This window comes from Lytechinus variegatus, chromosome 2 (genome assembly GCF_018143015.1).
Source record: "Lytechinus variegatus isolate NC3 chromosome 2, Lvar_3.0, whole genome shotgun sequence".
Classification (NCBI taxonomy): Eukaryota; Metazoa; Echinodermata; class Echinoidea; order Temnopleuroida; family Toxopneustidae; genus Lytechinus; species Lytechinus variegatus.
In genome coordinates this window covers 50,630,751-50,650,878 of record NC_054741.1, presented here as the reverse complement: position 1 = coordinate 50,650,878, position 20,128 = coordinate 50,630,751, and the positions used below count along the sequence as shown (strand labels likewise).

Below are 20,128 nucleotides of genomic sequence, written 5' to 3'. Positions count from 1 at the left end.
GGTCACTATTGTCAAATCAGTAAAAATTGAAATATTGGATAATTCAAACAATAAATATACTATTATTATATCAATTTTCTTATTTTACATCTGATTTTGAAGAAATTTCAGCATAATGCTTTATATTTCTCAACTACATGTAATTCAAATCAACATTTTTTGGGGGGTGGACTTGAGCTTTAAAGGGGAATCCAACCCAAATAAAAAGTTTTTTTTTGAGGAAAAAGGAAATTCAGACAAGTTGATATGTGAAAGTTTGAACAAGTATCGGATAAACAATAAAGAAAGTTATATATTTCTTTTAAATGGTAAAAATCTGTAATCACTACACCCATGGAAACTTCAAATTGGTCGCATTTGTGATGTCATGTAGTGATGTAATGCAAGGACTACTCTTCCATTCAATACTCCAATGTACATGTACATGGCTAAAACTTCATGTTTTGAACAGTTTTACTTCAAATTATATTTTTCTTTCATAAGGACAAAAACAATATGCTCTCTGGGTTATAATTAAATACATGGCCAATGGGAAAGTTGTCCTTGCCACTTGTCATGTACTTACCCAGTTGCCAATTTGAAATTTACATAATCTTTACTAGTGATCTCAATTTTATAGCAGCCATAAATTTCTTATTGCTTGTCTGATTTCTTTCAAACTTTCACCCTTCCGTTTTTTTTTTTTTTCTCTTTTCCAACTCAACATTTTATGACCAAGGTTGGATTCCCCTTTAAATTAGAGAAATTACCAATAAAAAGTATGGTTTGGTTGAGTATGAATAGGGGGGGGGGGGGGGGGAGACAATTATCAGGAATTTTGAGGCTTGAACAAGTTCTCATAATTTTATGTGCATGATAGGGTCTGAAAGCATCAAAATACAGTAGTTATGAGAAAGCAACAGGACTCTTGCATTCTGACAGGTGTGCAATTTTTTAAATTTGTTTTGACAAGTAAATGAAGAATTGAATTTAAAATTTAGCAACATTCTGTGAAAACAGGGCATATATGGATGCCATCATGAAAATTCATAGATGGGTTAATAACAATGTCATGTCCCAACTTTCCTTTTTCTTATCCATGAAATTATAATCATTTCATAAAATTGTATGGGCGCATGATATGTCTCCTTTGTAACAAATAAGTTGCAGCAATCATTGTTAATCCAATTTTTTTTAATTCTTGGAGGACAAAACTAGAATGAATCGAAAATCCTATAACAAAATATGAAAGAATAAGTAGGGATGATGTCATCAGCTAGCTCATTGTAGAATCATAACTTTGTAATTTCTAGTCAAATTTTGATGAAATTTGCTCTGTGTTTGTTTGTCTCAGGGCTCCATACTAGCCCTTTTTTCTACTGACCCAACCTGATCATGTTGGACCAGTAGATAGTCAGTTTTACCATTTTTTATTGGTCCGAACCTAAAATTCACTGGTCTCGAAAAATAGAGAAAATCATAAAAAGGTTTGAGTTTATCTTGCCGTCTTTTATTGCTTATTGTTATCCCCCCAAAAAAAACACACAATCAAACAGTACACACACACAACATAATTAATGAGAGCCATTTGCATTTCTCAATTTTTTAGAGCATTTTTAGTGAGACACCAGAGCCATGTTTTAGAAAAGATATGAAAATATTTGTATCAGTAAGATGAAATTTTTAGTCACTGGTCATTTCTGACCAGTAAATCTGGCTTTTTCTGAAAAGTTACTGGCCCAACATTTATTTTTACCAGTCTGGAACAGTCGGACTAATGCCAGTGTCATGCGCTTCTTAACTTTCAATGCATATTATTTTCTGCCAGAAGTACCCCTTAATAAGTTACAAAACAAATCATCCTAACAAAATTATAAGTGTGATATAAAAAATAAATGAATAAAAAAACAGCAAAAATTAACAAATAAGTGGCCTGCAGTTTAATGGTCATACATGTATCAAGAGTGCAAGGCCAAGAAGAAATCAAACTAAGAAACTGTATGATCTTATCAGCTGAGAAATTCTGGCAAAATTGGTGGGAAACTGATGAAATCTAGGAGATATCTAATATGGTGCCTACATGTGCTTTCACAGACTTCGTTATAAGCAATTGAAAGATTTATAACTGCTTGTAAAGATGGCTATTGTTTGAGAAAATTATATATTGCACCTCGATTTTCACTTCCATCAAATACCGACCACTAAAAATACCTCATAAACACTTATAAAACTAGTATAGAATAATGACAAAACTAACACTCTGTAATACATCATAAACACTTGAAAAGCTATAAAATGACTATTCCTCAGATATCAAAATAAAGGTCATATCTTGCGATCGATCGATCCTCTTTCCAGCTTTGTCTCCTTAGATCTGGAGTGATAAGACTGGTGCAATTTTGACAGCGTATTGACAGAAATACATTGTAAACTGACTTCTTTGTGAAAGACCCTGTATGAACTTTACCCTTGAAAAAGAGATACTGACCGAGTTAGCTAGTGAGGCAGCTGCTAGTTCATTCTTGCCCAGGTGCCCACTGAATAGAACAGCCATAATCGTCATCATAGCTTCAAGGAGCATGTATAACACCTGAAAGAATTAACAGAAATGTAACAATTCACTTTATAAAACAATAGCCATAATCATCATCAAAGCAGCACCTGCAAGAAATGTAACAATTCACTTGAATGCACTGGCTCATGTTCATGTACATGTAAAATGATTATGGCAACATGATTATGATATTGTTGCCTCCTGAGGAGCATATCATGAAAGGACTTGTCAGACGCTTTATCTGACAAGTACCCTTTTATTCGAAAGTTATCATGGTAACAGTGACTCTCAGCCAATCATTCTTAAGGACCTGACCTGACAAATTGTCAGATGAAAATGTTGAAGAAACGAAGCTTTAAGTCAATTAAGAAGAAGAAGCTGCTACCCTGGGTAAATAGAGCTAATACAATTCAGTTATCCAATAAACACAGATGTTTCTAGGGTCTACTTCAAATCTGACAATATATATTTACCATCTGATATTTGTTCCTGGAATTCTACTCGATATTCAGGGAAGGTACCGCTTCCTTCCCTATCAGACAAAGTTAGTTTATGTTTTCTAAGATATTTTTTTAAGAATCAAAGATTTCTGCATTTGTTCTTTTATTTTTTTCTTCAAATTACAGAGGGACAGATCCCGATAGGATACTAATCCAATTTGAACGAAACAACTTTACACGGTTAAAGCTGAAAGCTTAAAGGACAAGTCCACCCCAACAAAAATTGATTTGAAAAAAAGGAGAAAAATCTAACATGCAAAATGCTGAAAATTTCATCAAAATCAGATGTAAAAAAGAAAAAAAAAAAAAAGATGACCTTTTAGAGTTTCGGTTAATTTCACATAACAGAACTTCACATCCTGGGCACCGTAACACAAAGATTAGCGATCAATCGCTAAATGAATTGACCAATCAACATCAATGTTACACGCGCGTTCGGTTTAAAGTACTGACCAGGGACCAATCTGTGCATTTCTTTCATATTTGTAATCCATCACAAACCTTTGTGTTACAGAGCCCAGGTCTGTATGCAAATTGGCAGATTGATGACGTCACCCACTCACTATTTCTTTTGTATTTTCTTATATGAAATATTTTCTCCTCCTTGTCAAGTGAAACAAAGTTTAATTTTTCCCTGAACATGTGGAATTACCTTTATTTTAACAGTTTATGGTTAATTTAAGTTGGTCCTTATTGCCAAATTTGTAAAAATTGAAATATTGTATTATTCAAACAACGAAAAAAAGAAATAGTGATTGATGGACATCTTCGACTCTCTCATTTGCATATCGCTGCGTTGTGCATTTAACTGTTTTGTGAAAAATAAGCGAAACTTAAAAATGTCATAACTTTCTTATTTTACATCCGATTTTGATGAAATTTACAGCGTTATATTTGTTTGATTTTTCTTTATCGATTCAAATCAACAATTTTCTGTGGTGGACAGCACAAGTAAAGTAAAGTGATGCATAAAGGAGATCAATGCTCTAAAATGCCCATTACATGTTTGTGAAATTTCTCACACGGTTGTACTTTTTGTACATGTCATATATCTCACTTTTAAGAAGATGAAATTTTGGGTACATGTAATAATCAGGGGCGTGAGTGGTCACAAATAAAAAGATCTGAAAAAAGCTGAAAAAAGCTAGAGTATTGAGAAGGTCTGAAATAGAAATAGCTCCCATACTTTTTGTACAGAGGAAAGCCAAATATAAGCTGAAATTCAGCTGAAAATCAAAACAAAAAATCTGAAATCAGATAAAAATCTGAACTCTCAAACCCCTTAATAATAATATTTCCAATTAATATAGCTCAGTTGTGCATATACTCGACTGCGCTGTGATCCTTATTAATAGGCACTAAATCATTCAAGGAATAAATCCTACCGGGTACCCATTCACCTCACCTGGGTCGAGTACAGCACAACGCGGATAAATTTCTTGCCGAAGGAAATTACGCTATGGATGGGATTCAAACCCACGACCCTTTGTTTTAAAGTCCGGAGACTAATCCAGTGGGCCACAACGCTCCACGCTGAAGGCCTACACCTACATTATTACCCACCATCATTTTTCAAATTATACTGTAAAAATATGTTGAAAGCACAAAACTTGGTGTATTTTACAGAACATACTGTTGCCGATGGGGTAAAACAAATAAGCCCTACATGAAAATTTTCCAAGAGCATCATACCTGAATCAATTTTAATGATTAAAAAATAACCGAATTAACCCCCGTAGAGCATTATTAACAGAAAAGAATGTATGTTTAGGAAATTTGCTGATAAATGGATCAACAAATTGAGCACCTATTCTATTAAACTACACATGGCAAATAACTATGCTGTGAATTTAACTGAAAATTAAAACAACACTTTTATTAAATGAAATAACTTTCTTTTAAAATTTTAAGCTGATTTAGTTGATATTTTCAGAACAAAGCCTGCTTAAAATTCCACTACTAATCAACTTTTTGATGTGTTACAGTAGACCAAACTTTAAGGCTAGACTACAGGGTTGGCGATTTTTTTTATTTTTTTAAAAAAATAAAAAAAATCGGATTTATTTGATTTAAATCAGATTTTTTTTATTTAAATCAGATTTTTTTGATTTTTTTAAAGTTCCTTCGAAAAAAAGGGTAATTATCCCCCCCCTTACTCTTACAATGACATCAATATTGATGTTATACATTTCACCCCTAATATTGTTCTTAACCACATATTTTGTAATTAAAATCCAGTAAAAATGGACAATTAAAAATAAATTTGAGGAATCATGTATCTGAACTTAATTCTATCATACATAGGCCTATGAAGGAATATTCCCAGTGAGTAGAGAAAATTCCCCTCTGGGATTTTTCATTCAAATATTTAAAAAAATCCAAGAGAAAAAATCCCTTATCAAAACTGCCAACAAACCCTTTGCCAATTACTAGTATTCATGTATATTGTAAGAGAAATATTTCTCATCAATGATTTTTTTCAATTAGTCACAGCTTTACAATAGTCAAAGAGAGACCACAACTGTATATGTTAAGGATCTTTTTGATAAAAAGCTCTTCTCTTGCTACAGATATAGATGCAAAACTCTCAGTTTTGGAGAACAATATAGGAGATAGCTTAGTCAAAGGGTGACTATACTACATTCTGTTACTGTGATTTTTTTACATTAATCTACAATTTTTATCCCATATTCTCTACAAAAAAAATCTGTTTGATCCATGAAGTATGAAAAAAATCTACTTACTTTTAACTTAAAGGATAAAAACTGCAAAACTGCTTAAATTACAACATATGTATTACAAAAAGAAGTATTTTATTTTAAATGAGACACAGCTTACAACTGCCAATGATTGTAACTGAAGTACCTGCATCTTAACGTTAAAATACAGTGTTAAATGTTTATTCTGAGTTTTGCAAATTGTTGTTATAGAGCTCTTTCCATTATTACATGCAGATACAAAACTTCCATTATTTGTAGCACTGAACATAAAATGGGCTGCAGTGACTTAAAAGGTTTATAAGAGAAAGCTTTTCTCAACAGTCAAATTATGACTGTACTACATTATGTTAATGTGATTTTTATAATTATGTTATTCAAAACATCAAATGTATGATAAATGTAACAATACAAAATAAGAGGCATGTTAAATATGTTGATTACATGCAGGTATCATTTTTTATTTTACATGACAGAAGTAGTTATGTGTAGGCGAAGGATCAAAACTGGAAAACTGTCAACAAACCTTTTCTCATTGACTTTTATATATTATATTTTTTTTTTTACAAACTGCTCTCTGAAAAGTCTTTGGATTATGTGAAAACTTTACGTTTAAGAAAGAAATTGACTAATAATAAACTGACAAAGAATGTAAAATTTCAGAAGAAAAACTCGACATAATTTACAAAAAATGAGTACCTATTGACAACATACATCTGTAGTTTTTAAGGAATTACCTGATTTTATTAATTTGATTTTAATTTGTTTTAAGTAGATATGAAGACTTTGTTGATCTTTTATTGATATAAAGTTAATTCAAAGTTTTTCAGTTGACTTGAAGAATTAAAACTGCATTGAACAAATACTTTGTCCATGATTTGTACATGTTTCAATGGAAGTGATTTAAATCAATGATTTTTTTAAAAAAATCATGGTGATTTAAATCGCGATTTAAATCACGATTTAAATCAACGTGATTTAAATCCGCCAACCCTGCTAGACTCAGACGTTACTATCAGTCACCTGAAAATAGTCATGAATACCAGGAATTTTGACTCAGTGGTAGAGTTCCTGTATCATAAATGGCATTCATATAAAAAACTTTTCAAAATGGCCTTTACATGTATGCCTTTTTGTCAGACACTTGATGTATTAAAATGGGAAAGGACAATAAATTCTGGGAAATCATCTGATAACTGAAGAGGCTGCTATCCTGGGTAAATAGTTAGGTAATACATTTCAGTTATCCAATTGACACAGATGTGTCTAGGGTCTACTTTTTTACCATCTGATATTTGTTCCTGGAATTCTACTTGATATTCAGGGAAGGTAGTGCTTCAGACAAAGTTACCAGGAATTTTGACTCAGTGGGAGTGTTCCTGTATCATAAATGGCATATTGATAAAAACAGTTCTTAAAATGGCCTTACATATCGTCAGCGGTTATTCATCAATTTTGGCTTTAAAAAAAATCTATTTTGAGAGTTTTTGCATGAAATGAAAGTACAAGTCCTACTCTATTCAAAACTAAATTTCCAGGAAACAATTCATTTTGTTTTTCTGAGATATGAGAGGATTTTCACGGCGATGCCATACAAATTTGTAATAAAATGCACAAATCCCATTGAAAACATGTACTGTACATAACAGAGTGATACGTTTTGACTGAAAGCGATTTCAATGTGCGTGGTCAGTCAAACCGTCGTATCGGCACTGGATTGACTTTGCACGTGAAAAGCAATACCTTTTGGCTGATCGCGCGCATTGAAATCGCAGTCAGCCAAAACGTTGTATAGGGCATTTTTGTAAAGGGAAAATTTAAGCTGCTCAATCCGAAATTACAAGCATGTACATGTAGCTCTTTTGCGTTTTTTTCTCGGATCCTTAGTTTTGTGAAAAAATAAAGATACCAATGTCAAGCAATTTTCTTTTCAACCATGTATTTTTCTAGCAATGCATACTGTATGTTGTAAGGCTGGGGAACTAGGTGTGGAAATCAAAGGAAACTTTGAAGTCAGTTTTCTCTGAAATGGGTTTGCACTGTCCTTTGCGTGATACTGCTGATGATACAGACTTTTTGTCAGACACTTAGAGGTATTAAAATGGGCAAAGGACAATGTATTCTGGGAGATCAGCTGATAACTGAAGAGGCTGCTATCCTGGGTAAATAGAGCTGATAAAATGCAGTTATCCAATCGACACAGATGTGTCTAGGGTCTACTTCAAATCTGACAATATATATTTACCATCTGATATTTGTTCCTGGAATTCTACTTGACATTCAGGGAAGGTAGTGCTTCTTTCCCTGTCAGACAAGGTATAGTCTATGTATTCTAATATATAAAATCAAAGATTTCTTCATTCGTTCTTTTATTTTTTCTCTTCAAATTACAGAGGGACAGATCCCGATAGGATACTTATCCAATTGGAACGAAACAACTTTACACCGTTAAAGAAGTTGAAAACTGAAACAGCACAGGTGATGCATAAGGAGATCAATGCTCTAAAATGCCCATTACATGTTTGTGAAATTGCTCACATGGTTGTACTTTCTTTTGGTACATTTCATATGTCTCGCTTTTAGGGAGATGAAATTTTAGGTACATATAGGCCTATACTTTACACCTATGTTCACCATCGTTTTCAAATTATACTGTAAAAATGAGCCATAATAAGTGTTCAAAGCACAAACTGGAGTAATCCAAGCTAACATTACAAAACATATTGTTGGCAACGGGGTATTAAATACAAATAGGCCCTGCATGAAAATTTTCCAAAAACATAATATCTGAATATATTGATAAAAAATTGCTGAATTAACAACCCCCATAGAGTATAAAGCCAAAATTGAAACCATGCAGGCATTTAAAACAGAATCGTATGTTTAGGAAATTTGCTGAAAAATGGATCAACAAATTGAGCACTCAATGTAGTAGACTTTACAGTACATGTGCATGAATGTTCAGTAATAATGTTCATGTAATAAAAAAAATGGAAATCAAGTTTAATGGTGTTTAGTGTTACCGATTCATTCTCATTTTGATCAAATTACAATTTAATAGACAAGCTTGTTAAAGAGCACAAGAAAAAATAATAATAATCTAAATGTTGGAAATTTTTGATAGACCTATTGCAGGGAATTTACCTGATACCCCTTTCATTATGCACTTTTCACCAGTGAACTTCACCGGGTGAAGTTCGCCAGCAAAGGGGAAAGTGTCCAGTATGAAAGGTACACAGGAGAACTTCACCAGTGAAGTTCGCCTGCGAATTTCTCCACCTCTAGAGGTGTAGAACTTCGCCGGCGAAACTGTTTCACCGGCGAAGTTCGCCGGTGAAAAGGCCAGTATGAAAGCAAACCAGAGAACTTCTCCTCTTTAATGACGTCAGAGGTCAATTTTTTCTCTCCCGAAGTCCCCTGTACCGAGATTTCGCGCGCGATAGTTGCAAGCTCAGCTGAATGCTATGGCCAAGTAGATACATAATTTTTTTTACTAACAATAATGCGCTAAAATATAAAAACAAGGTGATATTGTTTGTTTTTATTGTAATACTTCCAAAATATGCTGTAATTAATTTTTTTATACCTTTTATAATAGGTAAGAAGAAATGTTTACAATTTTCTTTCATTTGTTCTGCAATCGCCCGTTGACTTTCACCGGGGAAGAAATGTCAGTGCGAAAGGGTACATTTTTTTCTTCGCCGGGGAAGTGAGGAATGCGAGGCGGAGAAGTTCGCCGGAAAAGTTTGCCGGTGAAAAATGAAGAGAGCAGTATGAAAGGGGTATAAGATGTTAATTGCTTCGAAGACATAGGAACCAAAATAAAGAATGAAATGGTATTTATGATCACAAGTACATGTATGAAAGGTAAAAAAAGAAAAAAAAAAGAAATCACCATGTCGAAAAACCACAGGAATTTGTTAATGTAAAGAAAATGTGACTGAATGAATTTCCAGGACTTCATGACAATTGAAATGAAAGAGAAACTGATCCAGGAGGAAACTCTTATGTTGATATTATCACAAGAACCACTTGTTGAAGGGGAAGTCCATCCCAAAAAAGTTTATCTGAATTAAAAAAAAAATTATAAAACAGTCTTAACACTAAAAATTTCATCAAAGAAAGTTACAATTATGACATTTCACAATTTTGTTTAATTTCGTGAAACAGTATTACAACCTGATAAGTATGCAAATGATGGGACCAATGATTAATCTTTTGTATGTTATGCAGGGAAAAAATACATGTGGGTTGAGAATGAATTTGGCCCCAATATTCTCACAACAGCCCTGGAAACTAATGTTGTAACCCGCACCCGTTGCGGTACGGGTTAACCTGCCGGTATGCCTCCGATCGCGGGTTGCGGGCCGAGTTCATTCTCAAACCCGCAGACCGTCATGCGTAAAAAAGGGAGAATAAACGACGCATGATAAAAACATTCACAGTGAAAATTGAGTTAAGATCATGTGCTTCTTACGTGGCAGATTCTTTTAGAGACGTAGATATTTCCTTTTAAATATGCCCGGCGTATTTTTGTCTTGTGAATAGTGCACAGGACTGAGTCTGAGACAGTTCAACAGGTTAAATACATCGAGTTGCTCTCTTTCAAAGGCCAGCGCCAGTGCGTGCATGGATGCAGCGCAGTCAAAAGCAACCGCATGGGCCAATGAAACTCGATGTTGAGTTTCCCGTCCCATTTTTTCCAGCTCATAATGAGGAACCGATTTCATTATTCATTATTTTTCAGAACATGAAAGTTTAACCTTTTGTAACCTTTTAACGCACTTTATTCTGTGGAACTTGAAGCCAGGGAAAAATTAATCATTTTTTTTGGGGGGGGCTCTATTTTCATTTTTTTTGCAATATTTCAGGGGCTCTTTTCAAATGCTACGTTTTTGTATTTTGAGGAATATCTGTTCACTTATTAAATTAATTATTACTTGTTTAGTATTGTATGATTTTTAAAGTTTTTTTCATGCCTAGAATCTTGGATGTGGGTGTGTTTGTGTGGGTGAGACTGTGAGTTGAACTTGATATAAATGAATTTAATATCTAATTTTTACTCCATGTAATTCCAGTACTTGGCCATGTAATAAAGTCCCACATACCCTTACTTTTCCTGAAGTTCTTTGAAAAATGCAGATCTCCACGAAAATTGTATTTCTCTATGGGGGAGTCTAAATTTGGTGAGAATGAACTCATTAATTACTTAAATATACATGACAATGAAGAAATCATCAAACTTCATTGGCAGTTTTGAAAAATAAACCCGAAATATAAACTCTATCTGAAGCAGAAAATCACCATCATTGAGGCCTTTACAGAGCGAATTGTCCCCCAGAGCTCTGGCAGAGAGACAGAGCTCAGACTAGCTAGCACAAGCGCCAATGCGTACGTGGGTGAGTCTCCCGTCGGCCTTGCAACAGATTGAGCTTTGATGATTTTTTGTCTGATATTTAACTCATCCCCTTGGAAAAATAAAACAAATGATTTTTAAGTTATAATTAGCAAATAAGATAAGTTATTTTGGATGAGTACTAGGCCGTATGATAACTCACCAACGCGAGGTTACTAGACTTTGGGATTTATTGAGGTACATGTAGCTCAACCATACCTCGAGCGATGTTCGTGCAGGCTCCACCACTTCTACGGTTGTTGAGTGGAGCCTGCACGAACATCCCTCGAGGTATGGTTGAGCATGCAGCGTCATTCCATTCACAAAAAAGAAAGAAAAGATTTGCAGGTATTTACAAGATATACAAGTAATTGTCTTACTGAAAAGCTTATATTAATGTTTTAAATCAGTTTTGAATCTAGATATCCAAATAGTTTATTTTCAGAATTTGATTTTCAAACGCGGGCCAAATTTCATAACGCGGGCGACGGGAAACTGAACATCGAGTTTTAGCGGCCATATTATCGAATGAAATACAAAAACAGAAGGAAATAATATAGAGATAAACGAGAAGAAAAAATTGACTGTATCATTATCCAGGTATTTATTGCAATTTTGATTACTTTATAGACGAGGTCCCATAGAATTGAATATTGTAATTATGATTGTTGTGAGTCGCAGTGTCGACCGACCTGGACTGAAAAACAACATTGCCGTCTGCCGATCCTTGCTGGGCAGCCTGGGCTAGCTAGCGCGCTGAGCTGCGGCTCGCTAGCTAGCTCCGATCCGAGGCGTTAATTGCGTAATGCTTTCAATTTCGAGATCAGAGCGGACCCATTTCGTGGTACAAAGTCACCAAAAAAAAACATTTTCTCTCTGGAATAAAAGGCGAATTTGCAAATTGTAAGTAAATTCACTCTAGGCTAGGTAGTAGTAGACATATATTTTCCTGATTTGAGCCTGTATAGTGTGGGGATTGCAGAAATAATGTTTTTCATTTTTCAAAGATAAATTGACTTGCGGGTTAAAACCCGACGGGTCAGCGGGTCCCGCTTGCAAATTATTGGATTATACGGGACGGTACGGTTCGGGTTTTCACTTGCGGGTTACAACATTACTGGAAACTAAAAAAAAAAAAGAACCATGGAAAATCCCATTCATTGCAATGTTAAAATGTTGCAGTTATAGTCAATGAGTTGGAAAAGTACCCCCCCCCCAAAAAAAATGATTTGTTGCCTGAATATATAAAATGTGAATTATTTAATTTTTCCTCATCATGATGTGAAATAAAGTTTGATTCATTACAGGGTATAATTTTCCTAAGATTGCATCGTAATTTGCTCCACATTTTTGAAAGACTGCTATGCATAAAGTCTTTTGTATAGCAGATTTTTACATACAGGTCGGACGTACATTCGGACACATTTAAGAGCTGTATCTCCTTTAATTTGATAGCAGTGTTTTATTTATTTTAGTATATCATAACATGTGACCTAGGTTATCATTACACCATGACAGGACCAGGCTGCAATATGAAGAATAGAAAATATGGGCAAAAATGTGAGGGGTCGGACGTACATCAGACGAAAGCAGGTTTTATGCTTTTAGATTTCATGTCAAAATCTCTGTGATTTTTGTGTTGCAGGTACTAAAATTCTAATATGAGCTGTTAGCTAAAGGATGAATCTTACAAGAAATGAAGCAAAGAAATTGATAGGCATTGCCTTGTTTTAGTTACAGGCTGATCTATTTGGGGTCGGACGTACACTTTGAAGGGGTCGGACGTACATTGTGCAAAATATTTGCACACTGTACGTCCGACCCCCTTTGAAGATCAGTTACACAAAACATAGACATTCTAAACTGGATTTTTTTAATATACATACTGTTTGGTTAGTTGTCTTTCACATAAGACGGAATTAACAAATGAATCTGATGCTGGTGAAGAGTTATGCTTGATTAAAGTTGACATGCATTCAGACAGTGTACGTCCGACCCCCATACTGATTTTCTTACAGTCAAGCAAAATGCACCTCATATCTATTACAAATGAGTCAGTGGGTTTAAACTGTTTCCATTTTGATATCTACATTTTTAGATCACATCAATAATGAAACAACTTAACTATTCACACAATGAAGGATACTGTTAAACTTCAAATAAAATGTATTTTTTTTAATGGTTTGCAAAAGACATGACAAAGAATTTCTTCAACATTAAAAAAATTTGTTCTGTTACAAACTTTGTTTTTACAAGGTGGGTTACGAACCATGAGTCTTCCCTGATGTTACAATAAAAAAACATGCAATATGACCTTTTGACCCCTAGATGACCTTTGATCTCTCCATCTTCAAGAACACATGTAATTATTCCCACTGATCGTTTTGTTCCAAGTTTGGGCAAAATTAATGCAGAAATATGTCATTTTACATTTCTACACCTAGATGACATTCGACCTCTCCATCCTCTTTAACAAATATGTGGTACTACCCACTGATAATTTGTTCCAAGTTCGAATGCATTTGAATACAATACACATAAAAAAAACTACCAGTATCAAAAGTTAACTTTTGACCCCTAGAAAGCTTGAACAATTGACCTTGAATAACAAAATGAGCAAAAGTGACCTTTTGACCCCTAAATAACCTTAGAAATTATCATCTTAAAACAAAAATATTGTATTACCCTCTGATTTTGTATTTCAAGTTTGAACAATATTGATGCAAACAAAAAAATTGATTTAAACAAAATCTGTCAGAAAATGACTAAATGGCCTATCTTTTGACCCCTAGATGACCTTTGACCTCATCAACACACACATGGTATCAACCAAGGATCATTTGTACCAAGTTTGAACAAGGTTGATGCAGAAATAAAGAAATGAGAACAAGTCAAAATTAAATGAATAACCCTTCACATTTTCTAAACTTACACCCCTATAGGCAAAAGTAGAATAGTCTAGACATCCATGTATCATTATAGAAAAATGGGCAGATCTATTTCTCATAGAGGGGCAATTGCTGTACCTGAGATTGAGGGGAAGTGGCAATTTCTACTTTTATATGGAACTTCTTTGTTTATTAAATTTCTCATGTATTTGTAGGTTTTTGATTTTTATTTTCTTTTTTAATTTTCTGCAGGCTATTATTCAGTCATAATTACCACAAAATTCATTAAGTTACATGTATGTGATAATTTGAGATGAAGGAAGGCAGTTTCCATTGAATAGATATTGAGCAGATATTGAAAATCTACACGTTGTCAAAAATGTGAGGTATTCTTTGTGAATTTGTCTCAAAACTTGTGCAAGACTTCAAAGAAAAAACCAATAAAACTATACAGCGATTTCAAGGTGTGTTAAAGAACTATCATGCAAAATGTTAAAGATGGAAGGTGAATTTTGCCCCCAGTATTTGTTGGGTTAAGATATACAAAAAAGGTAATTTTAAACTAGATTATAATTGAAATTTGTATTCAATTTTGAAAGATTGATATGAGTAAAAGATGTTATGATATTAAACTTTTGCAAAAAACATCTGAGCAGTGAAAGATAACTTCATAAAAAAAAGTTTCAAAGGGGTCGGACGTACAGGGGGTCGGACGTACAAAAAAGTTGTACGTCCGACCCCCACTTAACTTGAAATCCTGGACTAGTGGTGAGCTACCTTCTGGTGTATATATTAAACAAACCAAGCTTGCTTTGCATCTGACTTTGGGAAAATTTATCTGCTTTTGTTTTGCTTGTAAGAAAAAAAGTGTATGTGAACAGGGGTCGGACGTACATTTGAAAGTGCCTGCTTTTAATATATTCGGTTTAAGAAATTTAAGAAAAATAGAAAAAACCGAACTTATTTTTTAGAAACCTGACATAATAACAACTTGGACAACATCCAACTTTAATTATTTCAAAGCTTATAAAAGGTTTAACATTTGTTGCAAACTTGACCTTTGAAAGTAAGTAAAATTCTGTTTTGTTGCTATGGTGATTTCAATGCCTTGTCAAAATGAAACGATACATTGTTTGAAATTATTTCTTTCAGATTTATACATTTCAGTTTCTTAGCTTTCATGTGATACCTAATTTGTTTTGTTTGTAGGATTTTGAAATTTTGACCAAAAGGTTTACTATTTTATGGAACTGCCCTATAGCAGATTTTTACATACATGTAGGTCTGTACATTAATAGTCAAGAGCGTTGACTTGTGACAAAAAATGCTATTCAAATTTGTAAAGCAAATCTATTCCCTGCATTACTGAACAAGTGGAATTGCTTTTGTTATCGTCTATTGTGATATGATTAACATTTTCCTTAAAGTCATATCTGCAAGGATGGAAACATTCTGTATTTTAAACAATAAAATTGTGAGTGGATGACATCATCATCTCTCTCATTTGCATACCACTGTGAGTGTGATGTGCATTTAACTCCTTTGTGAAAAAAAGGTGAAACTACTAATTGTAACAACTTTCTTATTTTACATCAAATTTTGATGAAATTTTCAGCATTCTGCCGTTTGATTTTTTTTTTTTTAATTCAAATAAGATTTTTTTTTTTTTTTTTTTGGGGGGGGGGTGGATTTCCCCTTTACAAGTTCATCAAATTTTGAGTTTGATAAAAAGTAAGAAAGGGAGAGAGGTGGAAGGAGAAAAGGAGGGAGGGGGACAGAGAAATGGCGGGGCGGGGAGGGGGGGGGGACTGAGACAAAGAAACATGTAACACAAATAAAGTAAACATACTTAAGAACTTTACATATAGGCCCATCAAAAATATGTTTATGTTAAACAGCATGTTGCGAAGGATTCTAACAATCAAATTAAATTTTCCAAACCTATACTTCTCAATTTTGATAACTTTTCTAATGGCAATTCCTTTAAAATATGACTTCTGTGTTTCAAATCAAATTTATAGAATATTCCAGTTTTACACCAATTGATGTATCTTTGCTTGATTTCTCACTTATATGTTCAAATAAACGTGTTATCGTGGTGGACTTGGCCCTAAAACTTAACATGTATTGTAGCAAATGCGTCTAATCCTCAACCTCACATACAGTACATGCATGCCTATAAACTTTTCCTTTGGTAAAACAGAAAAACGGTTTGAAGTTTTATCACACTTACATTAGGCCAAGCAAGTTTGAGTAGGATTTTCACCTCCTCCCAGTACTCCTTGGCGGTGAAATCCCAGCGGGGACACAAACCCCAACACTTGGGTGATGCAACATTCACCTCTCCCGCATCCTCCTCCTCCACCTCATCAGCTCCATCATCATCTGCTTCTGCTTGTCTTTCCTCATCAGTGCTCCTATTTCTTATTTCGTCATCTTCGCTTTGCTCTGTTCCTCCTTTTATGTTGAGTCCAGCGCCGTCATCCCTGCCCGCCGTTGTCTGTTCATGTTGGTTCTTCTCACCATGATCCGAATCGTCGGCAGTGGGATTGCTCCCCTCCATCATTTCTTCATAGTCAGTCATTGTTGCTTTTTGATACTCTGGTGGTGGAAAAGGAGATAGAGGATGAATAAACTACAGCACTGATGAGCAGAACAGGATACCCAAACTAGTGACTTGCGAGTCCCTCACAAACCTTCTCTCTGAACGAACAGAGGGAAGTAGGCACTGCGCACGCAGGTTCTTGCTTTTATATCTATCACACAGAAGAAACCATGAAAAATCAGATCAGGTCATTGTTACACATGTTCAGAATAGCTCTCTCATCACACGTACAATGTACTCTCCCCATCTATCACTTTAACGATGTAGCCACTGAGGCCTTTTAAAGGAAATATTATCTCATGTCAACTGGGTTGAGGTAATTGATTGTTCCCATACTGATAAAGCTTATATATTTTCATTATTAAATTTACAATGAATATGAATAAACCAAGGAAAAGACAAATTAAAATAAATCATTTATGGGCAGATGAAAAACTTATTTGCTATTTTCATGTAGTCATACCTGTACATGTATAATGTATTGCACCAATAATATGGAACCATTTGCCAATTGATATAACATTCTGTAATGAACTTGTGTAGAATTATTTTCCACTGTTTTTCTTCATTATTGTATGGGGTTTGTTTGTCTCTTTTTTGTTTAACTTTGATTTTTTTTCAAGGGGAGGGGGTAATTGAAGGCAAATAATTTTCTATTTTCTTTACCATTTCAATCATATTTTTTTTTCAAATTGCTTTAGGGGAAGAAGATATCTTGACAAACTCAAATTTTGGGTTTTTATAACCCCCCATTTCAAATGAAAATTGTTTGATGATAAACACAGACATATATATTTACGTTAAAGACCTTTTTATGATATGTGCTTTATATTTGCTCATTTTGTTATCTATTTTTAATGTGATTTATAAATGCAAATAAATGAATTGAACTAAGCTAAATGTTGTCTGGAGGTGTGAATAATAAGGATCCATCCATTCATATTCCAAAACATGTAGGCCTAGTCGATTCAAACCCCTTAAAGAAATCTATTGATATCTTTATATTACAATACACGTACATGTACATGTGTAGTTTTGGACCATCGTAAAAGATGATAAATCATTTTCCCTCGGAGGTATTAAGACACTTTCCAAGGGTGAGATATACATTACAGGTACATTGTATACCGCTTGATCGTTACAACACAAACAGGAATTGATGAAACATTAAGCCTTTAAACTTTCATTTTAAGCAAGGACATGATACACTTTGAAGAAGCAATAAGTTGTCCCTGGGCCCTAGCTCTCAACCAGAAGTGCTTGCGAATCCAATTATACCTTAGTTCCCATTCTCACCTAGTTCAATGATAACCAGTTTAACGTGTAATGGGGACACTCGAAGTGGTCTTGGAAACAATCTTAAGTGTTCTTCCAAACCAGTTAGGAAACCTCACGATATGGTTTTCAAGACCACTTTGACCCCGTTCTAAAATACCGTCCCTTAAACCAGCTTAGTGGAAACTAGTTTAACATACAATGAGTATGGTCGAAGTGTTCTTGGAAGCAATCTTCCAAACCAGTTGCAAAAACCACCTCGCGAAGTAGTTTTCAAAATTAAACTGGTTTTACCGAGAGGACACCACCGTACTTCGGGAAGCGATGTCGCACAGTTTGAGCGCGCTACTCCACACACTGTGTGTAGAATGCCTATGATGCGGTTTCAAATTTCTTGCAAAACATGTGACCCCCACTGAGAGCATTACCATGGCAACAAGAAAACTTTACGTGAAGTGGTTTTGAAAACTACTTTAGGCTGATCAAATGGGAATGCTACCAAAGCGACCTTCCAGACTGGTTTCCTGAACCGATTTCCAGTAAACTAGTTTTAGAAAGCGTAATGAGAACAGTGTTTTGACTTGTTTTAGAGTAGGTGAAGACACACCCACTCTCCCGGAAGTGATCTTCCCACAAATACAAGAGTGTGTGCATGTTGGGTGCGCATCAGCATTAGGCATTTTTTATATATATCGCAAATTCAGCGTAATTTATACAGTAAATAAGCGTAATTTATACAGGAAACTGAGCATAAACCATGGGTCCACCGTTCAACCAATGGATTTCAAAACCACCTTTGTGAATTCGGGCCTTTAAGTCCTATTAGTCCATGACTATAATAGTGTGGACACCACTCTGTTGTTCAACTTGAGACACACTTTGAAAGAGGATTTTAACAAGGAAGCTCCTTGATTTAACCCATCATGAATAAAATACAAAACAAGGAGAGTGTGATATTCACTCAGCTATTTCACTTGTGCCATGTATATTCTAGTAAACTTAAAAGCATTGAAACTTTCATATATACCATTTTGACCATGATCAGTGAATAATGCTTGTTGATTTTTCTCTATTTCTCCATCAAACTTACTTTGGGGGTTGACAAATAACCTTACTTTTAGTGACATCTATGAAAATAATACAGTGATTCAATCATACTGGAAAAACAGGTTAGCCGGTGACAGCTTAATAATGCTTCCAGATTGATTTCTAATGTAAATAAACTATTAAGAATAGATCTGATCATGAAATTTCGAGGTAACTCTTATAGATTTTTTTTACTGTGTCGAGAGCAAAAGTTTAATCATTTGTTACAGAATTTTTCTATGGATTAACTTGTTGGTTTGTTTTTTTAATAGATAATAGATATTGACCCTACCAATCCATCAAAAATGGTGGTCTGAAAGATTTCTTTACAATTCACATATTTGTAAAATTGTGAAAACAAGAGTGGAAAGGCCCGAACCAAAGCAAAGACACGCTCATCCCGTGCTGGTCTTCAGCTCCCAATAGGTGGTTTCAAACCGCATTGATCATACGAATCCCTGTTAAATTACAAGAACTTTTTTAGGCTAAAAAATACCCATTAATTATTCCTGCATTCACACCGCCCTGAAACATACCCTTTGGGATTAGTTCCTGAAGTTACGAGCATGCGCAGTATGGTCTGATATGCAAGCGAGGCGCGAGACTCAAAATCACTAGCTCAGCAGCCACCCAACACGCTGGGCCAAAAGTTCCATAAATTGCTTTCACATTGCCAAAATACCTCCGACATTTGAAAAATCCCCGTGAAAGTTTTCGTTGATCCCCGTCAAATTACAAGAACTTTTTTAGGCTAAAGAATACCCATTAATTATTCTTGCTTTCACAGCGCCCTGACACATACCTTTCGGGATAAGGTCCTGAAGTTACGATCATGCGCAGTATGGTCTGATATGCAAGCGAGGCGCGAGATTCAAAATCACTAGCTCAGCAGCCACCCAACACGCAGGGCCAAAATACCTCTATACTTTGAAAAATTCCAACGAAAGTTCTTGTAATTTTGCCAAGTACCTACTATTTAGCGAGTATTTTCTTTCAGGGAAATTACGCATTGTTTGCTTTTACCTCATTTACCAAAATACCTGGAATTGTCGAACTTCAAGGCAGTCTCAAAACACCTAGTGGGACATGGTTGAAATTTTCTCTTTTTATTCAAATCAAGTTTTTGTTG

General features: G+C 34.6%; 1 protein-coding gene across 1 annotated transcript in view; it reads right to left on the bottom strand.

Moving 5' to 3' along the window:
• The window catches only part of LOC121408293 (multidrug and toxin extrusion protein 2-like), an 83,012-nt gene that overhangs the window by 57,710 nt on the left and 5,174 nt on the right, over positions 1-20,128 (bottom strand). The window contains exons 2-3 of the mRNA XM_041599708.1: positions 16,267-16,634; positions 2,468-2,569 (exon numbers count right to left, since the gene is read on the bottom strand). Coding sequence (XP_041455642.1) covers positions 2,468-2,569; positions 16,267-16,617 — 453 coding nt within the window. The 5' untranslated portion in view covers positions 16,618-16,634. The remainder of the gene's footprint in view (positions 1-2,467; positions 2,570-16,266; positions 16,635-20,128) is intronic.